Source organism: Coptis chinensis, chromosome 3, assembly GCF_015680905.1.
Source record: "Coptis chinensis isolate HL-2020 chromosome 3, ASM1568090v1, whole genome shotgun sequence".
In the NCBI taxonomy this organism is placed as follows: Eukaryota; Viridiplantae; Streptophyta; class Magnoliopsida; order Ranunculales; family Ranunculaceae; genus Coptis; species Coptis chinensis.
The window spans coordinates 581,607-606,348 of record NC_141458.1 but is presented as its reverse complement, the minus strand read 5'-3'; the positions used below and the strand labels follow the sequence as shown (position 1 = coordinate 606,348).

General features: G+C 42.1%; 2 protein-coding genes, 1 long non-coding RNA gene and 3 pseudogenes across 4 annotated transcripts; 1 reads left to right on the top strand and 5 right to left on the bottom strand.

Moving 5' to 3' along the window:
- Positions 1–1,776: 1,776 nt before the first annotated feature.
- On the bottom strand, positions 1,777–2,916 carry LOC147507016 (F-box protein CPR1-like). Its single transcript, XM_086599012.1, has one exon. It carries the CDS (start codon positions 2,795–2,797, stop codon positions 1,862–1,864), a length of 936 nt encoding a protein of 311 aa, XP_086455138.1. The 5' UTR covers positions 2,798–2,916; the 3' UTR covers positions 1,777–1,861.
- Positions 2,917–3,932: 1,016 nt separating this feature from the next.
- On the bottom strand, positions 3,933–6,454 carry LOC147507015 ((S)-canadine synthase pseudogene; annotated as a pseudogene).
- Positions 6,455–9,096: 2,642 nt separating this feature from the next.
- LOC147507014 (uncharacterized) lies at positions 9,097–11,377 on the top strand. Its single transcript, XR_015217518.1, has 3 exons — positions 9,097–9,237; positions 9,339–9,412; positions 11,244–11,377. It is a non-coding gene; the product is annotated as an uncharacterized LOC147507014 (long non-coding RNA).
- Positions 11,378–21,296: 9,919 nt separating this feature from the next.
- LOC147507013 (F-box protein CPR1-like) lies at positions 21,297–22,511 on the bottom strand. The gene has a single exon (XM_086599738.1). The coding sequence runs from the start codon at positions 22,382–22,384 to the stop codon at positions 21,329–21,331; it is 1,056 nt and encodes a 351-aa protein (XP_086455864.1). The 5' UTR covers positions 22,385–22,511; the 3' UTR covers positions 21,297–21,328.
- Positions 22,512–22,762: 251 nt separating this feature from the next.
- Positions 22,763–23,471, bottom strand: LOC147507012 ((S)-canadine synthase pseudogene; annotated as a pseudogene).
- LOC147507011 ((S)-canadine synthase pseudogene) lies at positions 22,763–24,678 on the bottom strand (annotated as a pseudogene). Its single transcript, XR_015217515.1, has one exon. The product of XR_015217515.1 is annotated as a (S)-canadine synthase pseudogene (transcript).
- Positions 24,679–24,742: the final 64 nt, after the last annotated feature.

The window sequence follows — 24,742 nt, the reverse complement described above, 5'->3', positions numbered from 1 at the left end:
AGGATAAGAACACTTATCCATACCACAACATTTTCATGTGAAGAATAGTCAGTTAAAGACATACCACAACATTTTCATGTGAAGAATAGTCAGTTAAAGAAAGTAGACCTTGCAACACACTCAGGCTATTTTACCGGAGACAGCATTGAAAGGTAATGTTGGATCAAACTGGAACTTCTCACGCCCAAAGTCAAAATAACCAATTCCATTTCTTCTCCCCGCTCTACGTTTTGCTAACCAATAAAGAGTTCCATTCAAGAATACATTTTCATTTTCAGGTTGTAAAGGATTGAATGGAACCTCTCCGATTATTCTCCATGAACCCAACCCAAGCGTGTAGACCTCAGCATCTAACCCAGTAGAACTCCGGAAGAACGCTACTACCTTGTACTGATTCTTGATAGGATCGAAACCAAAACCACAACCAGAGGAAGTCCTACTCCTATCATAGGGAAGCTTCATTATGTCATTGGTAATAAATGGATTGTAAATTGTAATGCGGTTAAAAGGATAATCCCACAAACAAAGCAGGCCATTACATGAATTCATACCAAGTTTTGATAGATAGTTGGGGAATGGTAGACGCTTCACTGATTCATTGATACAACCTACATGATTGACCATACATAGTTCCCACTTGCTGGTCACGACCAAGATATCATGGTTTTGATCATTAGCCTGAGATGCACGAACGAATTGAGCATGGACGAAAAGAGGATCAGAAATCGTAGTGCGCCATTCTTTAAAAATGAGCGGGCGCCTACATTGGATGAGAGTTTCCACAGGCAACCTTGAGAGTATGTCGAATGTGATGTCTTGGGGTAGTTTCCACCAAGCAACACACTTTGACTTCTTCACCCTCTTTCTCTCCACGACAACTTGATTTTCATATATAAATGTAAGATATAAACTATGTTGTAGTGATGCAGACGCGGCGACTCAGTTATATCTCAAAAATGTAGGACGCAGACGTAGCAAAGGACGCGAAACTTAATTAATATTTATAATTTCATTTTATATAAATTGAACATTAAAAACTAAATTAAATGTATCAACATTCATAAATTCAATACTATTAAAGATAAATAGCCACAAAATTAAGTTTAATATTTCCTAATCAAACTTTAAAAACATGTCATAAGTCTTAATAAAAAAAAAATGACAAAATTGAGTTTTTTAATATTATTTTGATTTATTTTTTATTTTTTTGGATCAAAATCCGCGTCCTGACCATATTAACCCGTGTCTGGACTGCGTTTTGACCCGCGTCCAGTTTAGTTGACCGCGACCGACGCACGTCTATGCTGTGTTCGTGTCTGCGTCCGCGTCCGCGCTTTAGAGGATATAAATTAATTTTTAGGCATCAAAATATAAATCTTGTTAAAATGATTCGGGTTTTCGGATATTCAGATCGGATTCTAGTCACAAACATAAAAATCATATCCGTTAAAATGGATTCCAACCAAGAGCTACAGACGAAATGTGGGCCACAGACGTTTACATTTTAAATTCCAACAAATTCTCCATTACGGCAATTAGACACACTTTCAAAGTTTCAAGTTTCACCAACATGGGCGTCAAATTTTCTTGTAATTTACATGTGATTACGTTTGGTTAACGGAAAATGAGAGAAAAATTCGAACCAATTTCCTTGTGATTTACATGTGATTACGTTTGGTTCACGGAAAATGAGAGAAAAACTCGAACCAATTTCCTTGAAAGTTTAATTGATTGTTAGCCAGATGGAAATAGTGCACAATAAATAAGACACTCAGTTGTCTCTTACTGTTTCTTGCCTATAAAAGTTGGCATAGAAACAAAACCAAGACAATTTAAGTAAAAATATGTTTGATAAACAACACTATGCAGTGCCTATTATAGGCGAAACAAGGCTTCCTACATGAAGAAATGCACACGTCTCGAAGGACCTAGGATAAGTTTTTATATCCCTAATTTGCCTTCTTTGAGGATCAAAAGAAACCAACTTTTGGTGGTTATACTCGAGTATAATTTCTCCATTCTTCAAGAGATACAACAAGTGCAATGATTCTATGGACATAAAAGCAGGGAGCCATAGCACAAATTGCTTGCTCCATGTCATTTTTCCTTCTTGTTGCTTCAAAAGCCATACCACGACACGGTTGGGATAAACATGCTCGGCTAAAGCAAGAGAACCTCCCAACACACTGAGGTCAAGTGGGTGAACAGAAACAGCTGCAGAAGGTAATGGAACAAATCGGAACTCCTCATCCCCAATAGCGAAACAACCAATTCCCATTCTTTTTGAACGCATACACCATGCTGACCAATGAAGAGTTCCATTCAAGAGGACGCTAGTATAGCTAGGATCAGGAACAAAAGGGACCTCTGTAACTTTTTTCCATGAACTCGAACCTATTGTGAACACCTCAACTTCTACATTATTAGACGAGATGAAGAACGCCACCACCTTGTACTGATTAAGGATAGGATCAAACCCAAAACCAAGGACCTTAGGAGTGTCCCTGCTGGGCGGAATGTGCATTACTTCTCTTGTAAATGGATTCCAGACATGCGTCTTATGGTCACGATGTGAACAAAGCAAGCCGTTACAGGTATTAATAATTATGGATGACTTTAGATCTTTAGGGAGTGAAAAACCCTTTACTGATTCTTCGATAGAGCTAACACGGTTAACGATATAAAATTTATTCTTAGTAAGGATCAATATATCAGGATATTCGACTTGAGATGAACGAATTAGGTGTGTATTGATGAGATGAGGATCAGAGATTATAATTCGCCATTCTTTGAGCATACGTCTGCATTGCCGTAAAGTTTGTAGCGGTAGTCTTGAGAATATATTGAAAGTGATATCTGGTGGAAATTTCCACCAACATACACCACGGCCAGTACCCCTTCTTTTTGATGAACTCGTCATCTACCCTTTTTTCTCCTAGCTAGTCTACTTTTGTTTTGAACAGAAAGAATGGTTTTGAAAGGTCAAGAGCGATCTCTCGTACTAATCAAAAGGCAGTTTCTGTACATTGACCAAGAATCATACTACAAAAAGGTTTCCTACTCCAACTTAATGTTTGTGTACGAATTATACTAGAAATTTTCTTCCTACATAGACCAAAGCTATACCTTTATATATACAGCTTCCTCCATTACGTACAGAAGATAATAGAGCATATAGATCGTTGTTAAGACGCACGACTAGAACATGTACTTCAAGCTGTATAAATGACTCACACTAACAAGTTTATGAGTTAAGCTGTATATCTTCAGGTTTAGAGTAGTCAATTATCGAATTGGTTGTATTTTCCATATTTGTTTATATCTTCCCGTCCGCGTCATTGATCATTAATTTATTACCATCAGTACAGTGATAGAGAGGCACTAAACTCATACATGTTAACCTTTATGTGAAACTTGAATTCGTAATACATAGACAAAAAGTTTCATGGACTAATGATAGTTTGTGTAATCTCATGAGTTTTTTCGAACTTTCTTATAATAATTAGTTGTTTAGCTTACTTTCTTATATGCACTCATTTCGTTATTTTGATTTTTGCTGTAAGTTTACTGTGGATTTGATAAATATAAACGCGGGAACAATATGAAGTTTAGCAAATAGTAGACGAAATGAAACAACCAATTCCTGTTAGACTTGGTTGATACTCACAGATTGCTAACCAATGAAGAGTTTCATTCAATAGTACATTGCTCCGTCGAGGAACAAGTAACGGGACCTCTCCAACTCTTCTCCATGAACTCGAACCGAGTGTATACACCTCAGCTTCTATCTGAAATTCTGAATAGGAGGGCAGATAAAAAATACTACAGCCTTGTATTGATCACAGATGGGATCATATCCAAAACCGCAACCCTGGATGTGCCAATATATAGACCGAGGCTCAAGCCCTCAATAGCAAAAAATCTTCTACATGGACTAATAAACGGTACATGGTAAGTATTTTGCTTTAAAGATCTATAAAAAGATCGAAAGAAATTACATGAACTAATAGTTTCACAAAGTATGTAGAGACTTGAATGTGCCTGCACTCTCAGATACCGTATTCACAAGATGATAGTTATTTTTTAGCAATGCATGTTTCATTCCACACATGTAAACAAAACTCAAACTTTTCTGGTACTGATCCTTCCCTCAAGTGGGGTTTTCATGAGGGTCACCGCAAATAGTTGCTCACTCATATCAGGAAGCTTACCTTCGTCAACACATGACCATTTGAATGCATTCACCAAATTAGCCAGTGCAAAAGCGATTTGAAGCTTCCCCAAGTTCATGCCTGCACAAATTAGCATTCCCAGCACCGAAAAGGAAGAAATGACTGTTCCATCGCTTTGTTGTTAGCGCTTCCATCTTCTCCTTGCAGAAATCTTTCGGGCATGAACTTATATGGTTCGGGCCATATGTCTTCATTATGATGCAAGGCATAAAGATTTACCATGATTTGAGTACCCCTCGCTACCTTAGTACCCATCAATGTAGTATCATTAGCAGTCTTGTGAGGGATGGCAAGAGGTGCTATTGGCTTCATTCTCATTGTTTCTTTTACCACAGCTTGTAAATACTTCAATTTACTCAAATCTTCTATCTTCACAAGATCAACATCACCTATTGTCATTCTAATATCTTCGTAGAGCTTCTCCTGGACTGCTTGTTCGTGGATCAGGTATCACGAGTGCCCATGTAGCGGTAGAGGAAGTACTATCTACCCCAAGAAAGAACAGTTCAAATGTGCAAAATATGATAATCTCCTTTGAGTAATTTTGTGACTGAAGGAAGTACAAGTAGCTATTTGTAGGAGGATTTGAAGAGAGAAGTGGCCTCACCAATTCTTCAATTCTATACTTCGCCAGATATGCCTCTCTCGCAACTTTTTTCTGACTAGGGAGGTACTTAGCATAATAGAAGGCCTCTGTGAGACGAGCATAACCGCTAAGGCGAAGTACATCTTCAATCTCATAAAGCATAGATTCAACAAAATTGTCATTATCAAAAGTTGGACCGAAAATAAGGCGACCCAGTAATCTTGCAGTATTCTTCTTCATGTGGTCAAGTGGTTTGATGGCGCCATTCTTATTCAGTGCTTCTCTGCTCATCTCATGAATCAATCTTTTCATGTCCTCTTCTCGGAATTGAGTTTGTGCAGCAACATTGAGAGGGCTCAGTGCTCCATTTTGAAGTACCTTACGAACATTATGCCAGAAGGGACCGATGTCAGACATAGCTATGTTATTCTGACCTACTGTGAAAATTTTAAATATTTCAGGCGTATCACGCTGTCCAAATTCTGCAGATTTGCTCACTAGAACCTCCCATGCACTGTTGATGTCGCTGATGACAATTATGGGTCGCCAACTACCGATCCAAATTGTCATTACACTACCATGAACTTTAGCTAGTTTGGCCAGTGTAACATGGAGCAGATCACCACCAAGTAGGTGCAAGTTCCCTATGATTGGTAACCTTTTCGGACCACTAGGCCATTTCTTTTTTGAGGAAGACGACGAGGATGACATTCGGACTATGGTTGTTATGACCAATACAATTGCCACAGTAGAACCAATAAGCCATAGAAAACTCCCCTCCATCTCTGTTGATATTGTTACAATCGAGTGGAGAAGTGAATTAATCGCGAAGACTGAAGGCAGATAATTGATGTAGATAGATATATACTCCAAGAGAACCGCTATCCATTTGGTAGCCTGGGAAAGAACGTGGGGATGAAGCATGATCCTCTTTGTTTATTGGGTAGAACTTATTACAAGGATAAGAACACTTATCCATACCACAACATTTTCATGTGAAGAATAGTCAGTTAAAGACATACCACAACATTTTCATGTGAAGAATAGTCAGTTAAAGAAAGTAGACCTTGCAACACACTCAGGCTATTTTACCGGAGACAGCATTGAAAGGTAATGTTGGATCAAACTGGAACTTCTCACGCCCAATGTCAAAATAGCCAATTCCATTTCTTCTCCCCGCTCTACGTTTTGCTAACCAATAAAGAGTTCCATTCAAGAATACATTTTCATTTTCAGGTTGTAAAGGATTGAATGGAAGCTCTCCGATTATTCTCCATGAACCCAACCCAAGCGTGTAGACCTCAGCATCTAACCCAGTAGAACTCCGGAAGAACGCTACTACCTTGTACTGATTCTTGATAGGATCGAAACCAAAACCACAACCAGAGGAAGTCCTACTCCTATCATAGGGAAGCTTCATTATGTCATTGGTAATAAATGGATTGTAAATTGTAATGCGGTTAAAAGGATAATCCCACAAACAAAGCAGGCCATTACAGGAATTCATACCAAGTTTTGAGAGATAGTTGGGGAATGGTAGACGCTTCACTGATTCATTGATACAACCTACATGATTGACCATACATAGTTCCCACTTGTTGGTCACGACCAAGATATCAGGATTTTGATCATTATTAGCCTGAGATGCACAAGCGAATTGAGCATGGACGAATAGAGGATCAGAAATAGTAGTGCGCCATTCTTTAAAAATGAGTGGGCGCCTACATTGGATGAGAGTTTCCACAGGCAACCTTGAGAGTACGTCGAATGTGATGTCTTGGGGTAGTGTCCACCAAGCAACACACTTTGATTTCTTCACCCTCTCTGTCCACGACAACTTGATTTTCAATCATCCTATTTAATTTCTTGTATACTCAAAAAATTACAATCTCTAAAAATGGACCTCTTCTTCTCTCCTCCTTTCCTCTTTTTATACTCTCCCTTTTTTCCTAACTCCCCCTCTCATCAGGTCCGTTCATCTCCTCTCCATCCCTCGCCTTCTAGCTCTCCACCTGTCCCACTCCCTATATGGCAGTTCTCAGCAGTTAGGTTACCGCGGACTTGATCCGCTACATCAGGTTTTCTCTTCACAATTCTGCGTACGACCCTTTTGTACCTCTGACTCCACATGTCATCAATAGGTCCTATACAGATGCCCCTCTCGGTCCCGTTGACATTCCGCGGACTGTCTACGGTTCCGAGAATCATCCCAAACCTCCCCCTCCAAATATTCCATCTCTGGCATACACCCCCTTTGCATGTGCGCCCTCATCCACGTGGCCAAAGCGCACGTGTAGGAAAGCTGTCTTTTCGGCGCACGCGCATCGAACCTGCCTTTTCGACTTTCAAGGACCCACGTGTCCTTTTTCCTCTGGTCCTTTTTTCTGCTGATATTACGTTTTTACCCCTGCCGCTTAGTATCCCGCTCAAACATCTCTCTTTCTTCAAAACCCCTCTTTTGCATCTAAACCCTCTCACTTTTCTCACTCTGCTCCTCCTTCTCAATGTTTATTCGTTTCCGGTAGATTTTTGGCCGCTCAAGGTTCGAGTTTTCTTCACCGTTCTTCGTTTTCGTTGCTCTTTGCTGCTTGTTACCTCAGGTTTGTCTTCATCCTCTTTGCTCCTGTCCTTTGTACCCGATTACGCTTATTCGTAAACTGTTCCTTCATTTCCGCCGTGGGTTTATTTCCCTTTTTTTACCTCAGTTGAGCTCTCCAACTTGTTGGATTCTATCATGTCGGAATCCGAATCTGTGAGTACCTCAGGCACTCACTCCGGGGGATCCGCGTCCTCCACCTCCAGATCTAGCAGTCATACCACGGAACGATCTGAATCCACGACTTCTGACACTTCTATCCCTGCCGCGGAACCTTCCACTTCAGGAAGGAAAGCCACTCTTCCTCCCCCACCTTCATATCGTTGTAGACCCAACTTAGATGCCGTTAAAATTGCTTACGGCATCCCAGCCGACGTGATCCTTGAGCACGTGCCTGGCGTTACCCATTTCCCACATCTAGTCACACCGCGGCCCGGTTGTCTCATCGCTACCGTAGGTCAGATAGCCGCAGGCTTGCGGTTTCCCTTAACTCTTCTAGATGTCGAGGTATGTAACCACTTCAACATCCCCCCATGCCAAGGCATTGGTAACTTTTGGCGCATCTTATACGCCGCGAATTACTACAACAAAACCAATTCCCCCAAAATCCAACTCTGCGATATAATAGCTCATTATTATATAAAGAAAAGTACCAAATTTGGTAGCGTAGGATACCAATCCTTTTGTACCCGTCCATAGAAGAAGTCCTTTGTCCTCCACATTACTACCTCTGACAAAGTATGGCATTATTATCCGTTATATGTGTCCGGTAGTTTTCTATCCGCGCGGAACTTTCCTCTGAAGTTTCTCTAAGGCATCTCAGTTTCCTTTCTAGTGGTACGTAACATCTTTTGGTTCGCAGTGCCTTTTCCTAACTTGCTTTTAACTCTTCTTTCTTCTGTGACACAGGTTGGAGCCCTGATTCGCGATCTAAAATTTACACCGGCGTCTCATCAGCAATTTTCCAAAGGCTCCGTGATTTGGGAAGTGCCCAGTGTGAAGTTCTTGGTATATATAGATTCAAACAAGGGCAACCCTCTTCTCCTTGATCCTTCATTGAAAATCATTGGTAACTATCAAGATCCGCTCTACCGCCCAGCACCGCCCAAAGAAAGACTTCCCAAATTGTAAAGTCCTAAATTATTATTAAGGGTAAATTAGTAAAGGACACTTGAACCTTAGGGGCGATTACGTCTTGGGCGGTCGGATGGATCGGTTAGTGACGAAACGTAAATTAATTTAACACCGACCGAAAATCCAATTAGTTCCTAAAACCACTTGAAAAGTTCTTAGATTTCATATAATTGGTTACTTAGAATATACTAAAAAATCGAAAAGAAGATAAATAAGAAGTGATAAAATAATTCGATACGTAGTAACCTCGTGGGCACCTAACTAAATAATTTAATAGTCAATAAGAGTCCATCGCCGCAAAACCCGGTAAAACCGTAGAAAATCGGACAAATTAAACAAAACGGCAGCCGCAATTACGGTATGGCGTCGCGAAAACTTAGGCGTTACCTTGCGGGGGCGGGGATTCAAAACCGGGTTGGATGCTAAATTAGAAGGTAAGGGCAGGATGGTCTTTTGGCAAAAAAATTAGACCAAAATCGCACCAAACAAAATCCCCAAATCAAATCGCACCTATTTTTCCCAATTTCGCTACTTTTTAAAAACCCTAAGAGAGAGAGACTCAATTCTCTCAATTCCCATCGATCCAACCCTCAATTCTTCACACTCCAACCTAGAAACACTAAACTGAAGTGGGAGAATTCGAAATCTCCTTGAAATTCGAGCATACCGAAGCAAAATCGCGGCGATAGGTGAGTTAATTCCTCTCCAATCGATAGTGTAAACTTGATTTCGATTTAATTGGTGGTATTTGATGAGAGATAATTGAATGGGGTGGTTGTAATGTCGACAGTAGCTGTTGGTGGAGACAGAGTGGAGCGCTTTTGGTGGAGCAGCAAGCTAGGAGCGATTTTGTTTGCTGACTTGGTAAGAATTTTGGTTATTCACTCCAATTTCGAGTAATTCATGTCGGTTTATAACTGTTTAAGATTTGATTGAGTAATGAGTGAGGGATAAGGAACACCCCTGATATTATTGTTAGATTTAATATGAATCGAAGGGCGTGGGATTGGTTGTAGTTGAAATTTGGGACTTGGAATTGGGATGTGATAGGATTGGCGTCGATATGAGGGCCTGCCATGGCTGAAATAGCCGTAGAGACCGTCAGAGTAACAAAGGCCGAAATGGCCTCAGAAATTGATAACGGTAGTTAGATGAAAATTTATCCAAACCCAATTCTTAACGTCGAGATTTCTTCTCGGCTTACACTAGTTAAGAATTCCTCGTTGTTCGATCAATTCTAACAACCGAACGATATGTATATCTTTGTTATAGGAGTGAATTCGAGTTGATTCTGTTAAAGCGGGCTCAATTTGGTTAAGTGGGCTTGAGGAGAAGGAGCTTGTTAAGGTAGGAACCTACATACCAATATATGGTCTCCGCTTATTTTCATGCATGATTTGAATTGTTTAAATAGGAAATAGATAGTTGCATATCAACCATGCATGTATATATGATATTCATGTTTTGCAATCGTATTTCCTCGATATAAACCTGTATATATATAGATAGCTTTAGGTGTGAAATGGTTTTTTGGTAAAATCGGGTAGCGGAGATTTGTTTTCTTTGTTAAAAGAGAAAAACTGGTTTTAGGAAGGGTTCGTCTCTTGTCTCGATAGAGAGAGAGAGATGGATTTTGTATCGCGGTGAGGATTACCCGTGTTTTGTAACTAGGTGGGAGGTTACGGATTGTTCCCGGATGGTTGTGTTATTTACGATGATTCGCCGTTTGGGAATCATCGGTTGTTATTTACTATGACCGCCCGCTTGGGAGTCATAGGTTGTTTTACTCGATTATGGGAAATCCAGAACTCACATCTACATAATCAACGCTTTTAAAAGAAAAACTAAATATGTAACTAGAGTATTTGAAAACAATCGGTAATCACAGTATATATATAGATATTACTATGCTTATCAGGGATTTAGAAAAGGAATTGTGAATTCCTATAAAGAAGGAACTGTTGTCGCAATTCGGAGGCGGTTAAGCTCTAGGATTCAACTGTGGTGTACACCTTTTCGAGGTGGTGGGCCACCTTTAAAGGGATGCATCACTGGATGTAGTCCGGGAATTCCTTTTCTACTTTTCTAGATAACCATGCTTGTACGTGTCACGCTGTATGGTGATTAGCTTGTGTGGGGTTACATGCTACCTCGATGAGGTTTAGGCGCCGAGTGAGAGAGTTTAGTCCACTCGGATGTGTGTCGATCCCGGCGGTCTGCGCGTCGTCGAACGGTTGACCACCGTAAGTTAGGTGACGTTCCGTATGGGAGTCGTTAGTCCACGAGGGCCCACCTGAGCCCTAAAAGCTTTGGGGATTTTGTGTGTACGAACACAACAACGGCATTTCAGCTCCCTGCCGGTAAAATTAGGAAAACAATGGTGCATGGTTCACACTGGAAAGTACTGAACCGAGATTGCTTGGGATCGGGCCGAAAGTTCATTACCCTCACCATTCTAATAGGATGCAGCGGCCACAATAGTTGTATGATGATTGTGAAAAGCTCTATTTTGTATATCAATGAAGCATGTCGAGATGATTTCTGCTAGTTAGTGATGTATATATACATAGTCACGATATTTGAATACTTTTATAGAAACCCTGCATGTTTTAAATGTTTTCTATAAGTAGACTATTTATTGGTTATGTGCGTTTCTATTGGGCATAGTTGTTGCTCATCCTACTTAACATTTCAGACAAGCCAGTTGCGGAGGAGGCTTTTCCTAACCCTAGCGATGATGGTTATGGGGATTTGGGAGGATTTCCTTATGCTTGACGAGGACAGAGTCAAGTTTGTATTTTGGGTTGTTTAGAAATAGTCTAGTCATTTTGGTTGTATATATAGAGAGAGCTTCGCTCATTTTGATATAATACTTGATGTATTTGAGTAGCAGCGATTACACTTAAAACAAATGGTGGATGTATATAAGGTTGTTTAGAAGATTGGTTTGTATATATATGGTTGTTGGAAGGTTGTAGTTTAGGATTTCCGTGTTTTATGACAGGGTTTTAAGGTTTTACGAATGTCGATTAAACAAAGGAAACTCTGCCGAAATTTCATTAGAATTGGGTGTCAGCCTCGAGATTCACTCCTCGTCCTCGGGATGTGTGTGTGGGGTCTCGGGGTGTCACACAAATCCTCCCCTCGCCCTAAAAGAAAGGCTTTCAAGTCCTTCAAGTACACCAACAAGATATATCACTCCAAAGTCGTTGCCCAACGAGCTGCCGCTCAATCTCATACCACTACTCCTAATACCACCCCCTATTCCTACTCTGTCGTGGCGGATTGGGAAGACGACTTTACTCAACCCTCATCCACTGTACCTGATGCTGCCATGGCCACTAATAAGCTCAAACTTTGGGAAAGTGACTCGGACGGGGGGAGACCCCCGAAGCTGCAGCCAAGAGTCCCCCGGCCAAAAAGGCTAGAATCGGCCGCTTCCCGCCTTCATCGAACCCAAGATCTGTACCGCGACCAACTGGTCCTCCACGACGTCCTGGTAAAGAACCCTACCCATCTGGGTCTTTGCCATCTGGTGCCATTGACATATGGCGCCCTCAATTCAAGGCCAGGGAACGGGATATAACAACTCGTGACTTTGGCCCTAGAAAACACCGCTGTTGCGGCCTCTCTTTTCTTCAGCTCGCATCTTCCGAAAGACCAAGCATATGGAGATTCTGGCTCGTTTGCTTCGCATAGAGCTTCCATCTACCACGGCTGGGAAAAGGTATACATTTTTCTCCTTGCAACTTATCTTTTCATTTGGATAGTTTAGTAACCAATCATTCTTTTCAGTTGAGTTTGGACATTGGCTACATGGTCCACGGCCTAACCAACACGCTGGAATCGCTGGAGACCGTGAAGCAAGAGATCGAAGGCCCTGATGGCTGGAAGGCCAAATACGCCAAGTTGGAGAAAGATCGTGACGATCTTCGAATAATAGCCGTGAAGAATCAAAAGGCGCTCCAGCTGGCTGAAGATAAGCATCGCGACTATGTGTCCGGTGTTACCTCCAAACTCGAGGGCCAAAAAGCGGCGGGTAAGATAGCTACTCAAGCCGCTGTAGACAAGGCTGTGGCGGAGGCTGCAGACCGATTTCGTAGTCTAGCCGAGAAGAAGATTAGCCGTGAACTTAAACAACAACTTGAAGCTCTCCGCTCTGCGTCACGTCGTTTTCCCCATTCCCCTCTAGCGGCCGGATATTCCAACCTCTCGTTCCCCCCGCCGCTCCCCACTCGTCCCTTCTCTCATCGATTGCTACTCAAGTGATGCCTCTACCCACATCCAGTGTGGTTGCCTCTCCCATTGACTTGGATAATGATCCCCCTTCCTCTGGTGAAGGGGATTTGGCGTCCACTCCGAAGGATGCAACTGAAGGGCAATAGTAACGCATTTGAATTCATGTCTTTGTCTAAGCGAAACTTGTGTTTTTGTGTTTGTTGTGATCCCTCTACTATGACTCATTGCACTTTTTGTATTATATACTTCGCCTGTATTTCTGGGTAAGCCCAGCAGGCTTTTAATGTCAGTTGTTTTTCATTCCCGAGTTCCTTGTTAGCAAATCTAATTCCCATTGAATGTACTTTTTACCTCTTTAGCGTTGGAGTTCTTTTCTGTTTTACCTAAGTTTGCTGCATAATTGATTTGGATATTCAGTCCGCGAAGGCTCCTCCCCCGCTGTCTTTGATAAGCCGTGAAGCCTGATGGGGCAGCTCATTTTGCCCCAAGTTTGATTCAGACGTTGCATCCGCGAAGGGCTCGTCTCCCCCGTTTTTTTTTTTTTTTTTTTTTTTTTTTTTGAAGCTTGATAGGGGTAGCTCAGTTTGCCCCCAGTTTGATTCGGACGTTGCGTCCGTGAAGGGCACGTCCCCCCCGCTCTCTTTGAATGGCTGTGAAGCCTGATGGGGGCAGCTCATTTTGCCCCGAGTTTGATTCGGTCGTTTCGTCCGCGAAGGGCTCTCATCCCCCTCGGCCGTCTTTGAGCGGTATGAAGCCTAATAGGGGCAGCTCATTTTGCCCCCAGTTTGATTCGAACGTTTCGTCTGCGAAGGGCTCATCCCCCCCGCTGTCTTTGAACGGCTGTGAAGCCTGATAGGGGCAACTCATTTTGCCCCCAGTTTGATTCGGACATTTCGTCCGCGAAGGGCTCGTCCCCCCCGCTCTCTTTGAATGGCTATGAAGCCTGATGGGGCAGATCATTTTGCCCCCAGTTTGATTCGGACAATTCGTCCACAAAGGACTCATCCCCGCCGTTTTGAACGGCTGTGAAGCCTCATGCGGGGCAACTCATTTGCCCTTGATTGATTCGGACGTGAAGTCCGCGAAGGGCTCGTCCCGCTCATTAACGAGCATTTGTGAAGCCTGATGGGGCACTTATTTTGCCCCTAGTTTGATTCGAACGTTGTGTCCGCGAAGGGATCATCCCCCCCGTTGTCTTTGATTAACCATTATTCATGCTATGGCGCCAGGAATGTATTCTTTGCTTCATTGACTTAGAATTCCACACACAATATATATACAAAAAAAAAAATTCTTGTCACGCCGAAAGCTACACACTACTTCTTTCATGGAATTTCTTCAGCATTCTTATATTCCATTGTTTCTCAATCGTTACCCCTGCCGGCGTTTCAATCTTGTAAGTGCCAGAAGTTCCCTTCGCTGTCACGACATATGGTCCTTCCCAGTTGGGTCCTAGTTTGCCATCATTCTCCTTCTTAGTGGCTGGGGTAACCCTTCGCAGCACCAAGTCCCCAATCATGAATCCCCGCGGCTTTACTTGTTTATCATACTGTCTCTGTAGCCTTCTATGATACTCCTCCAGTCGTATGCGAGCTGTATCTCTTTTTTCCTCAATTATATTCAACTCAATGGCTAATATCTTTTCATTTAGACTCATTTCCACGACCCTGGTTCTTGTCGTTTTCTCTATCATTTCCACCGGTATGACAGCCTCTACTCCATATGCCATTGCGAATGGTGATTCATTCGTCGAAGTTCGCGGTGGGTGATGCGATAAGCCCATAAAACATGATTCAATTCATCAGCCCACGCTCCCTTTCTGTCTTCCAACTTTCTCTTTAAATTGTCCATGATGATTTTGTTTGATGCCTCGGCTTGACCATTCCCCTCCGGATTGTATGGCACCGAGAACCCTTGTTTCACTTTGTAGGCTTGAAGGAATTGACGTACCTTTCCTCCAGTAAATTGTGTTCCATTATCTGCAATGATTGTATAGGGCAATCCGAATCTGCATATTATGTTCTCCCAACGGAACTTCTTCACATTCTCTTCTCTGACTTGTTGTAGTGCCACTCCCTCTACCCACTTGGTGAAATAATCAGTGGCGGCCAGCATAAATCTTCTTTTGCCGCTTGCCATGGGCAAGGGCCCCACTATATCCAGTGCCCACATGGCGAATGGCCACGGACTAAACACATTATGCAACGGCTCTGCTGGGGAATGGATGAGTTATGCAAACCTCTGGCATTTCTCACAAGTGGTTGCATACTCTGTTGCATCCCTCTTCATATGAGGCCAAAAATACCCCTGCGATATCAATCTATGGGTTGTGGTTTGACCCGCTGAGTGACTTCCACAATCACTTTCATGTACCTCGGCCAACACTTCTTGCACTTGTTGTGGCCCTATGCATCTCAATAGTGGCCTGCTGAAACTCTTCCTGTACAAATCCCCATCTAACAGAACATATCTCTGACTGACTTGCTCCATCTTTCGTCTCTCCTTTGTATTCTTTATCTCTGCTCCCATAAGAAAAGTTTTAATAGGCGTCATCCAACCTGCCTCCCTCTCAATGGTGAGACACACACCCTCAATTTCTTATGTACTTGGCCTGCTCAAAACTCTTAATTACTTCAATAGAACGACCCTCTGTTCCTGGAAGCACAGCGGCCACATATGCTAAAGCGTCAGCATGTCTGTTTTCACCGCGGCCCAAATGGGCAAACTGAATCCTTTTGAACTTGCTGGCTTTTCATTGTAGAACCTCCAGATATCGTGCCATCCTTGGACAACGCCACAAACCCCCCATTCATCTGACAAATAACCAAGTTAGAGTCAGAGAACACCGATAACTCGCTTACTCCCAGATCTTGTGCCAAATCTAAACCTGCTATCACTGCTTCATATCCAGACTCATTATTGGAAGCCGCGAATCCCAGTTTCATTGACAACTCCAGCCTTGTGTTGTCAGGAGTCACCAAAATCACGCCAATCCCATTTCCTGTATCTGTAGCTGATCCATCTGCGAATACTCTCCATCCATTGCGCATATCCCAAGGGTCCAAGGGATCACGTCTAGATTCTTCCTCCTGATCCATGACCATTTCCTCTCCCCAAGTGGGATCCTCGGCTGGAAATTCTGCTAGGAACTCCGCCATGGCTTGCGCTTTTTCCGCTGTTCTAATCTGATATTGGATTTCAGTAACAACTAAGCATCATCGCCCATTTCAAAGATTCTCGCGACTTTTTTTCGCCTTTCAACGCTTTGCTTTTCGAGGGGCAAATTTGTTATCACTACTACTGAGTGAGCCTCGAAATAGGGTTTCAACTTCAATGCAGAGAAAATCAACGCTAAGGCATACTTTTCAATTCTCTCAGATCGGCGTCTCAAGGCTAGCATGGTTTTACTCACGAAAGTAAACCGGCTTCTCTATTTTTTTCTACAACATGCACCGGATCGAGCTTATCGCGTACTCTGAAACCCCAAATAAAGATACAATCTCTCTCCTTGCTCCGGCCGCGATAGCAAAGGTGCTTTCCCTAAATAAACCTTCAATTCCTGGAAGGCTTCCTCACACTCAGTGGTCCATCGAAAATCTGGCGTTTTCCTCAACAACCGATACAACGGTCTGCATTTGTCCGATGATTTAGATATAAATCTGTTCAATGCTGCGACCCTTCCTGCCAACCGTTGCACCTCCTTTACATTCTGAGGGGACGGCATCTCAACTAGGGATCTAATCTGCTCGGGATTGGCCTCTATTCCACGGTACGTGACTATGTAACTCAAGAACTTTCCCGAAGATACCCCGAATGTACATTTCTCGGGGTTCAGTTTCAGCCTATGCCTCCGGAGTATGTGAAAAGTTTCTTGGAGACCCCTCAAATGTTCCTCTTCTGACATGCTTTTTTCCACCATATCATCAATATATATTTCCATGCCCCTCCTAATCTTGTCTTCGAACATTTTTTCCCCCAACCGCTTAAATGTAGCCCCCGCATTCTTCAAACCAAAAGGCATTCTTGTATAACAATAAGTACCTCCTTCCACCACGAAGGTAGTCTTCTCTTGATCTGGGCCGAACATCGCGACCTGGTTATATCCCATAGATGCATCCATAAAAGAGAACACCTTGAAACCAGCAGTTCTATCTACTAACTCATCCACTCGCGGCATAGGATAACAGTCTTTAGGGCACTCTTTATTCACGTCTGTAAAGTCAACACACATTCTAACCTTGCCGTTCTTTTTTGGAACAACGACAACGTTGGACAGCCATTCCATACATTCTACATCCCTGATTATCCCCGCGCCCTTAAGCCGTATAACCTCCTCGCGAATCCCTTCCGGCGTTTTGGGTCTTCGCTTCATCATCTTCTCGTCTTCTGGGCTTCACATCTTCCTTCATATGCAAGTGATGACAAGCGAACTCTGGATCTATTCCCTGTGATATCTTCAATCGCCCATGCAAATATGTCAGCATTCTCTGTCAATAATTGTACCAGTTTGATTTTCCATTCCTCTGGCAAGTCCGATCCGACCGAAGCAAACTTCTCTTCCTCTCCCACCCCTGTGTTCACGATCTCAATCTCATCTAGAGTTTTCGTTCCAGGGAGATTCGTATCGTTCATCAAGTCCGCCTCACGTAATTGCTTTCGCTTCTCCTTTCGTGTATTATTTCCCCCCCTATTCCACGGACCATATTTTTTACCGTCACTTGGTGTATATTCTGCGTGGCGACTTGATCCCCCTTATTTCCATTACACCCCGCTGGAAGCGGATCATCGATAATAGGTCGACGAGAATGGCCTTCATTTCATGAATCCATCTTCTCCCTAGAATGGCATTATATTGGGACCCAATATCTACCACCATAAACTCGTGAATACCGCTCGCCGGACCTCTTTATTCGCAAACGTTAACTCCCCCATAGGCTCTGTCATGCTACCATTGAAGCCATACAAATTGGCCTGAGGAACCTTCAACTGATCCCTATCTATGTTCATCTCTTCCATGACTCCTTTAAACAACAGATCTACCGAACTTCCGCTATCTATCAACACTCACTTCACTAGATAATTACTTATTGCTATGGTAATCACCAAAGCATCCTCATGCGGCGAAATCAGTGATTCCAAGTCTTTCGGTGTGAACATTATGTTTCCTTCGCCAATCGCGGTTCCTAACACTAACCGCGGCATGCTTGCCACCTCATTTACCTACTGTAAGCTCGCTGTCTTTCTTATCTTGTCTCGGTGGGCATTTCTTCAGAGTGTCTCTCCACTGTAAATGACATTTATTGTTCCCAAGATCCTAGCAGGAGCCTGCCCTCTCTCCACATGACGAACCTCCGTGACATATTCTTTGAGCATCCCCTTCTCAATCATTCTTTCCACCAGCCACTTCAAAGCATAACATTCATTAGTGGCGTGGTTCCTAATCTGATGATAGGCACAAAAAGGTTTCCCCTCTATCTCTCCAGGTGTATTCCGCAGTCCTTCATAATGCTGCAACCCCTTGATAAGTGGCAAGATTTCCTCTAATGGCCTATTAAGAGGTGTTTGTTCTATCTCACTGTACGACTTTCTTTCACGAATATCTCTCCTGTTCCGATCTCCAGTTCTTTCGGGTCCGCGACTTTCCCTCTGTAGGATCCCCTTCTCTCTTCTCTTTTCCCCTATCTCTTCAATCATCTTTATCCACCGCCCGACCGCCTTCCCGGATCTCTTTTGTTCCCTCGCATTTCTTTTGCATTATGTCCTCGTCATCAATATATTTTTCTACCTTTGGGTACAGAGCGTGCAGAGTGGTGATTTCGATTTTGGACACCGACTCGTGGACCCTAGTCCCCTGCCTCAAGCCGTGCTAAAATGCAATGACCGATGTATACTTATCCAGATTCTCCACCCTCAGGGTCTCTTCTTTGAATCTGCACAGAAATTCCCTTAATGATTCCGCTGACCTCTGTTTGATGTTAAATAATGCCGCGATATCCACTACCTTTCGTTTCTGGTGGATGAAATGGTCCACGAAGGCACGCTCTAGCTCTTCAAATCTACTGATGCTCTGCGAAGATAAGCGGTAATACCAATCCGAGGCTCCCCCCTTAAGGCTTGCAGGGAACATCATGTAGCGCAGTCCGTCATACTTATTTTCCTACCACAATGGCATCTGTTGTCTAAAATGATGCAAATGATCAGTTGGGTCGCCCTTCCCATCATACCTTTCAAATCTTGGTTGACTGAATCTCTTAGGTACCTCCGAATTCCAGATCGAATCCGCCAGTGGATTCTTATTGAGCGGCACTTTGGTTCACTTTTTCAACCGCACGGTTCATTTCCCTATCTTTCTCAATCATTGCCTGTACTACTTCCAGCGTGATGCCCTCTACTGGATCTACTCCCCGAGACTGGTATACCTCATTTTCCCCTTCCATCTCACTGCCCCGACGATCCCCATGTTCCATGTCATCTTGTGCGGTGTCTCTTTCCTTTCTCAACTCGTCGTTCTCGTTCCTTAACCTGACTATTTCTTCTTGCATAAGCCTGGTGGCGTCTACCGCCACATCAGATATCTCTTCCTCTCCACCCACCTCTCTTTCTTCGCTCACCACTTTCTCTACTACCTCTCGAATAATTTCTTTTCTAGGTCTTCCTACTCCCTTTTTTGTTATGGTGGCCATTTTATCTCGCTCTCCCCACAGACGGCGCCAAAATGTATACTCAAAAAATTACAATCTCTAAAAATGGACCTCTTCTTCTCTCCTCCTCTCCTCTTTTTATACTCTCCCTTTTTTCCTAACTCCCCCTCTCATCAGGTTCGTTCATCTCCTCTCCATCCCTCGCCTTCTAGCTCTCCACCTGTCCCACTCCCTATATGGCAGTTCTCGGCAGTTAGGTTACCTGGGACTTGATCCGGCGCATCGTTTTCTCTTCACAATTACAGTCGACCCTTTTGTACCTCCGACTCCACATGTCATCAATAGGTCCTATACATTTCTGTATCACAAGAAAAAATGGAAGAGTTTGCAAATGTTAGTACCTACATAAAAGATATTATTTTCGGAAACATGGATTTGCACTAATCAAGGAATCATTTGCTTGAAACAGAAATAATCCAAAAAATTCAAATTTGAAACACTGAAAAATACCGCTTAACCAACTGTCCATATTCAAAAACAGAGTGTTCCCAGCAGAGTTTTGCTCCAAGAGCTAGGGTTGGAAATGGAGCGGGTTCAGGTCGGATTCTCACTCAAAACTCTTTATCATATTTGGATCCATCCGGATTCTGGTCGGATTTCAGATATCCATATCCATTAAAAACACTAAAAAATACACAATTTTAATAATTTTCATATATAAATGTAAGATATAAACTATGTTATAGTGACGCAGACGCGGCGACTCAGTTATATCTCAACAATGTAGGACGCAGACGCAACAAAGGACGCGAAAATTAATTAATATTTATAATTTCATTTTATATAAATTGAACATTAAAAACTAAATTAAATGTATCAACATTCATAAATTCAATACTATTAAAGATAAATAACCACAAAATTAAGTTTAATATTTCCTAATCAAACTTTAAAAACATGTCATAAGTCTTAACAAAACAAAAAATGACAAAATTGAGTTTTTTAATATTATTTTGATTTATTTTTTATTTTTTTGGATCAAAATCCGTGTCCTGACCATATTAATCCTCGTCTGGACTGCGTCTTGACCCGCGTTCAATTTAGTTGACCACGTCCGACGCTGCGTCTATCTTTTGCGTTAGGTAATAATGCATCCCGACGGCGGACACATCCCATGGGTTGGTGCGTCCGTGCTTTAGAGGATATAAATTAATTTTTAGGTATCAAAATATAAATCTTCTTAAAATGATTCGGGTTTTCGGATATTCAGGTCGGATTCTAGTCACAAACATAAAAATCATATCCGTTAAAATGGATTCGGATCGCATCCCATACCATTTCCAACCATGAGCTCCAAACGAAATGTGGGCCACAGACGTTTACATTTTAAATTCCAACAAATTCTCCCTTACGGCAATTAGACACACTTTCAAAGTTTCAAGTTTCACCAACATAGGCGTCAAATTTTCTTGTGATTTACATGTGATTACGTTTGGTTCACGGAAAATGAGAGAAAAACTCGAACCAATTTCCTTGTGATTTACATGTGATTACGTTTGGTTCACGGAAAATGAGAAAAACTCGAACCAATTTCCTTGAAAGTTTAATTGATTGTTAACCAGATGGAAATAGTGCACAATAAATAAGACACTCAGTTGTCTCTTACTGTTTCTTGCCTATAAAAGTTGGCTAAATCTACCCTGCGCAAGGCGTATGGTGCGCTGTGAATTCTGGGCCACTCATGCCAGGGGTGCGTGTGTATAGGACGGCAGAAGTACTGAATCCAAAGGCTCACATTACTTGCGCACGATACAGCTCGCGCACTGAAGACCAGCTCATAAAAGTTGGCATAGAAACAAAACCAAGACAATTTAAGTAAAAATATGTTTGATAAACAACACTACGCAGTGCCTATTATAGGCGAAACAAGGCTTCCTACATGAAGAAATGCACACGTCTCGAAGGACCTAGGATAAGTTTTTATATCCCTAATTTGCCTTCTTTGAGGATCAAAAGAAACCAACTTTTGGTGGTTATACTCGAGTATAATTTCTCCATTCTTCAAGAGATACAACAAGTGCAATGATTCTATGGACATAAAAGCAGGGAGCCATAGCACAAATTGCTTGCTCCATGTCATTTTTCCTTCTTGTTGCTTCAAAAGCCATACCACGACACGGTTGGGATAAACATGCTCGGCTAAAGCAAGAGAACCTCCCAACACACTGAGGTCAAGTGGGTGAACAGAAACAGCTGCAGAAGGCAATGGAACAAATCGGAACTCCTCATCCCCAATAGCGAAACAACCAATTCCCATTCTTTTTGAACGCATACACCATGCTGACCAATGAAGACTTCCATTCAAGAGGACGCTCGTATAGCTAGGATCAGGAACAAAAGGGACCTCTGTAACTTTTTTCCATGAACTCGAACCTATTGTGAACACCTCAACTTCTACATTATTAGACGAGATGAAGAACGCTACCACCTTGTACTGATTAAGGATAGGATCAAACCCAAAACCAAGGACCTTAGGAGTGTCCCTGCTGGGCGGAATGTGCATTACTTCTCTTGTAAATGGATTCCAGACATGCGTCTTATTGTCACGATGTGAACAAAGCAAGCCGTTACAGGTATTAATAATTATGGATGACTTTAGATCTTTAGGGAGTGAAAAACCCTTTACTGATTCTTCGATAGAGCTAACACGGTTAACGAAATAAAATTTATTCTTAGTAAGGATCAATATATCAGGATATTCGACTTGAGATGAACGAATTAGGTGTGTATTGATGAGATGAGGATCAGAGATTATAATTCGCCATTCTTTGAGCATGCGTCTGCATCGCCGTAAAGTTTGTAGCGGTAGTCTTGAGAATATATTGAAAGTGATATCTGGTGGGAATTTCCACCAACATACACCACGGCCAGTACCTCTTCTTTTTGAACTCGTCATCTACCCTTTTTTCTCCTAGCTAGTCTACTTTTCTTTTGAACATAATGAATGGTTTTGAAAGCTCAAGAGCGATCTCTTGTACTGTACATTGACCAAGAATCATACTACAAAAAGGTTTCCTACTCCAACTTAATGTTTGTGTACGAATTATACTAGAAAATGTCTTCCTACATGTATAGCTATACCTTTATACAGCTTCCTCCATTAAGTACAGTAGATAATAGAGCATATAGATCGTTGTTAAGACGCACGACTAGAACATGTACTTCAAGCTGTATAAATGATTCACACTAACAAGTTTATGAGTTAAGCCTGGGCGCTCTATATCTTCAATACTGTAGTAGCAATGTTATGTCGGAAGGCAGATGGTACATGGACTAATAAAGGGTACATGGTAAGTATTTTGCTTCAAAGATCTATAAAAAGATCGAAAGAAATTACATCAACTAATAGTTTCACAAAGTATGTACAGACTTGAATGTGCCTGCACTCTCAGAAACCGTATTCACAAGATGATAGTTATTTTTTTAGCAATGCATGTTTCATTCCACACATGTAAACAAAACTCAAACATTTCTGGTACTGATCCTTCCCTCAAGTGGGGTTTTCATGAGGGTCACTGCAAATAGTTGCTCACTCATATCAGGAAGCTTACCTTCGTCAACACATGACCATTTGAATGCATTCACCAAATTAGCCAGCGCAAAAGCAATTTGAAGCTTCCCCAAGTCCATGCCTGCACAAATTCGCATTCCAGCACCGAAAGGAAGAAATGACTGTTCCATCGCTTTGTTGTTAGCGCTTCCATCTTCTCCTTGCAGAAATCTTTCAGGCATGAACTTATATGGTTCGGGCCATATGTCTTCATTATGATGCAAGGCATAAAGATTTACCATAATTTGAGTACCCCTCGCTACCTTAGTACCCATCAATGTAGTATCATTAGCAGTCTTGTGAGGGATGGCAAGAGGTGCTATTGGCTTCATTCTCATTGTTTCTTTTACCACAGCTTGTAAATACTTCAATTTACTCAAATCTTCTATCTTCACAAGATCAACATCACCTATTGTCATTCAATATCTTCGTAGAGCTTCTCCTGGACTGCTTGTTCGTGGATCAGGTATCACGAGTGCCCATGTAGCGGTAGAGGAAGTACTATCTACCCCAAGAAGGAACAGTTCAAATGTGCAAAATATGATAGTCTCCTTTGAGTAATTTTGTGACTGAAGGAAGTACAAGTAGCTATTTGTAGGAGGATTTGAAGAGAGAAGTGGCCTCACCAATTCTTCAATTCTATACTTCGCCAGATATGCCTCTCTCGCAACTTTTTTCTGACTAGGGAGGTACTTAGCATAATAGAAGGCCTCTGTGAGACGAGCATAGCCACTAAGGCGAAGTACATCTTCAATCTCATAAAGCATAGATTCAACAAACTTGTCATTATCAAAAGTTGGACCGAAAATAAGGCGACCCAGTAATCTTGCAGTATTCTTCTTCATGTGGTCAAGTGGTTTGATGATGCCATTCTTATTCAATGCTTCTCTGCTCATCTCATGAATCAATCTTTTCACGTCCTCTTCTCGGAATTGAGTTTGTGCAGCAACATTGAGAGGGCTCAGTGCTCCATTTTGAAGTCCCTTACGAACATTATGCCAGAAGGGACCGATGTCAGACATAGATATGTTATTCTGACCTACTGTTAAAGTTTTAAATATTTCAGGCGTGTCACGCTGTCCATATTCTGCAGATTTGCTCACTAGAACCTCCCATGCACTGTTGATGTCGCTGATGACAATTATGGGTCGCCAACTACCGATCCAAATTGTCATTACACTACCATGAACTTTAGCTAGTTTGGCCAGTGTAACATGGAGCAGATCACCAAGTAGGTGCAAGTTCCCTATGATTGGTAACCTTTTCGGACCACCAGGCCATTTCTTTTTTGAGGAAGACGACGAGGATGACATTCGGACTATGGTTGTTATGACCAATACAATTGCCACAGTAGAACCAATAAGCCATAGAAAACTCCCCTCCATCTCTGTTGATATTGTTATAGTCGAGTGGAGAAGTGAATTGATCGCGAAGACTGAAGGCAGATAATTGATGTAGATAAATATACACTCCAAGAGAACCGCTATCCATTTGGTATCTTCAGATGTAATATAAGTTGTCTTGCAAGCCGAACAGTTGGCCAGACTCATATAACTTCGGTATCTTTTCACTTGAAATAATACTCAATTCTAATATTTGGCTAAGGTATAGTCATCACGGCTTTTTATTTTCGTTTCTTATCCTACACTCTCTACTGTCTCTAGCGCAGACTCGGATCCTTGGGAGCATCAATCAATAACAAAT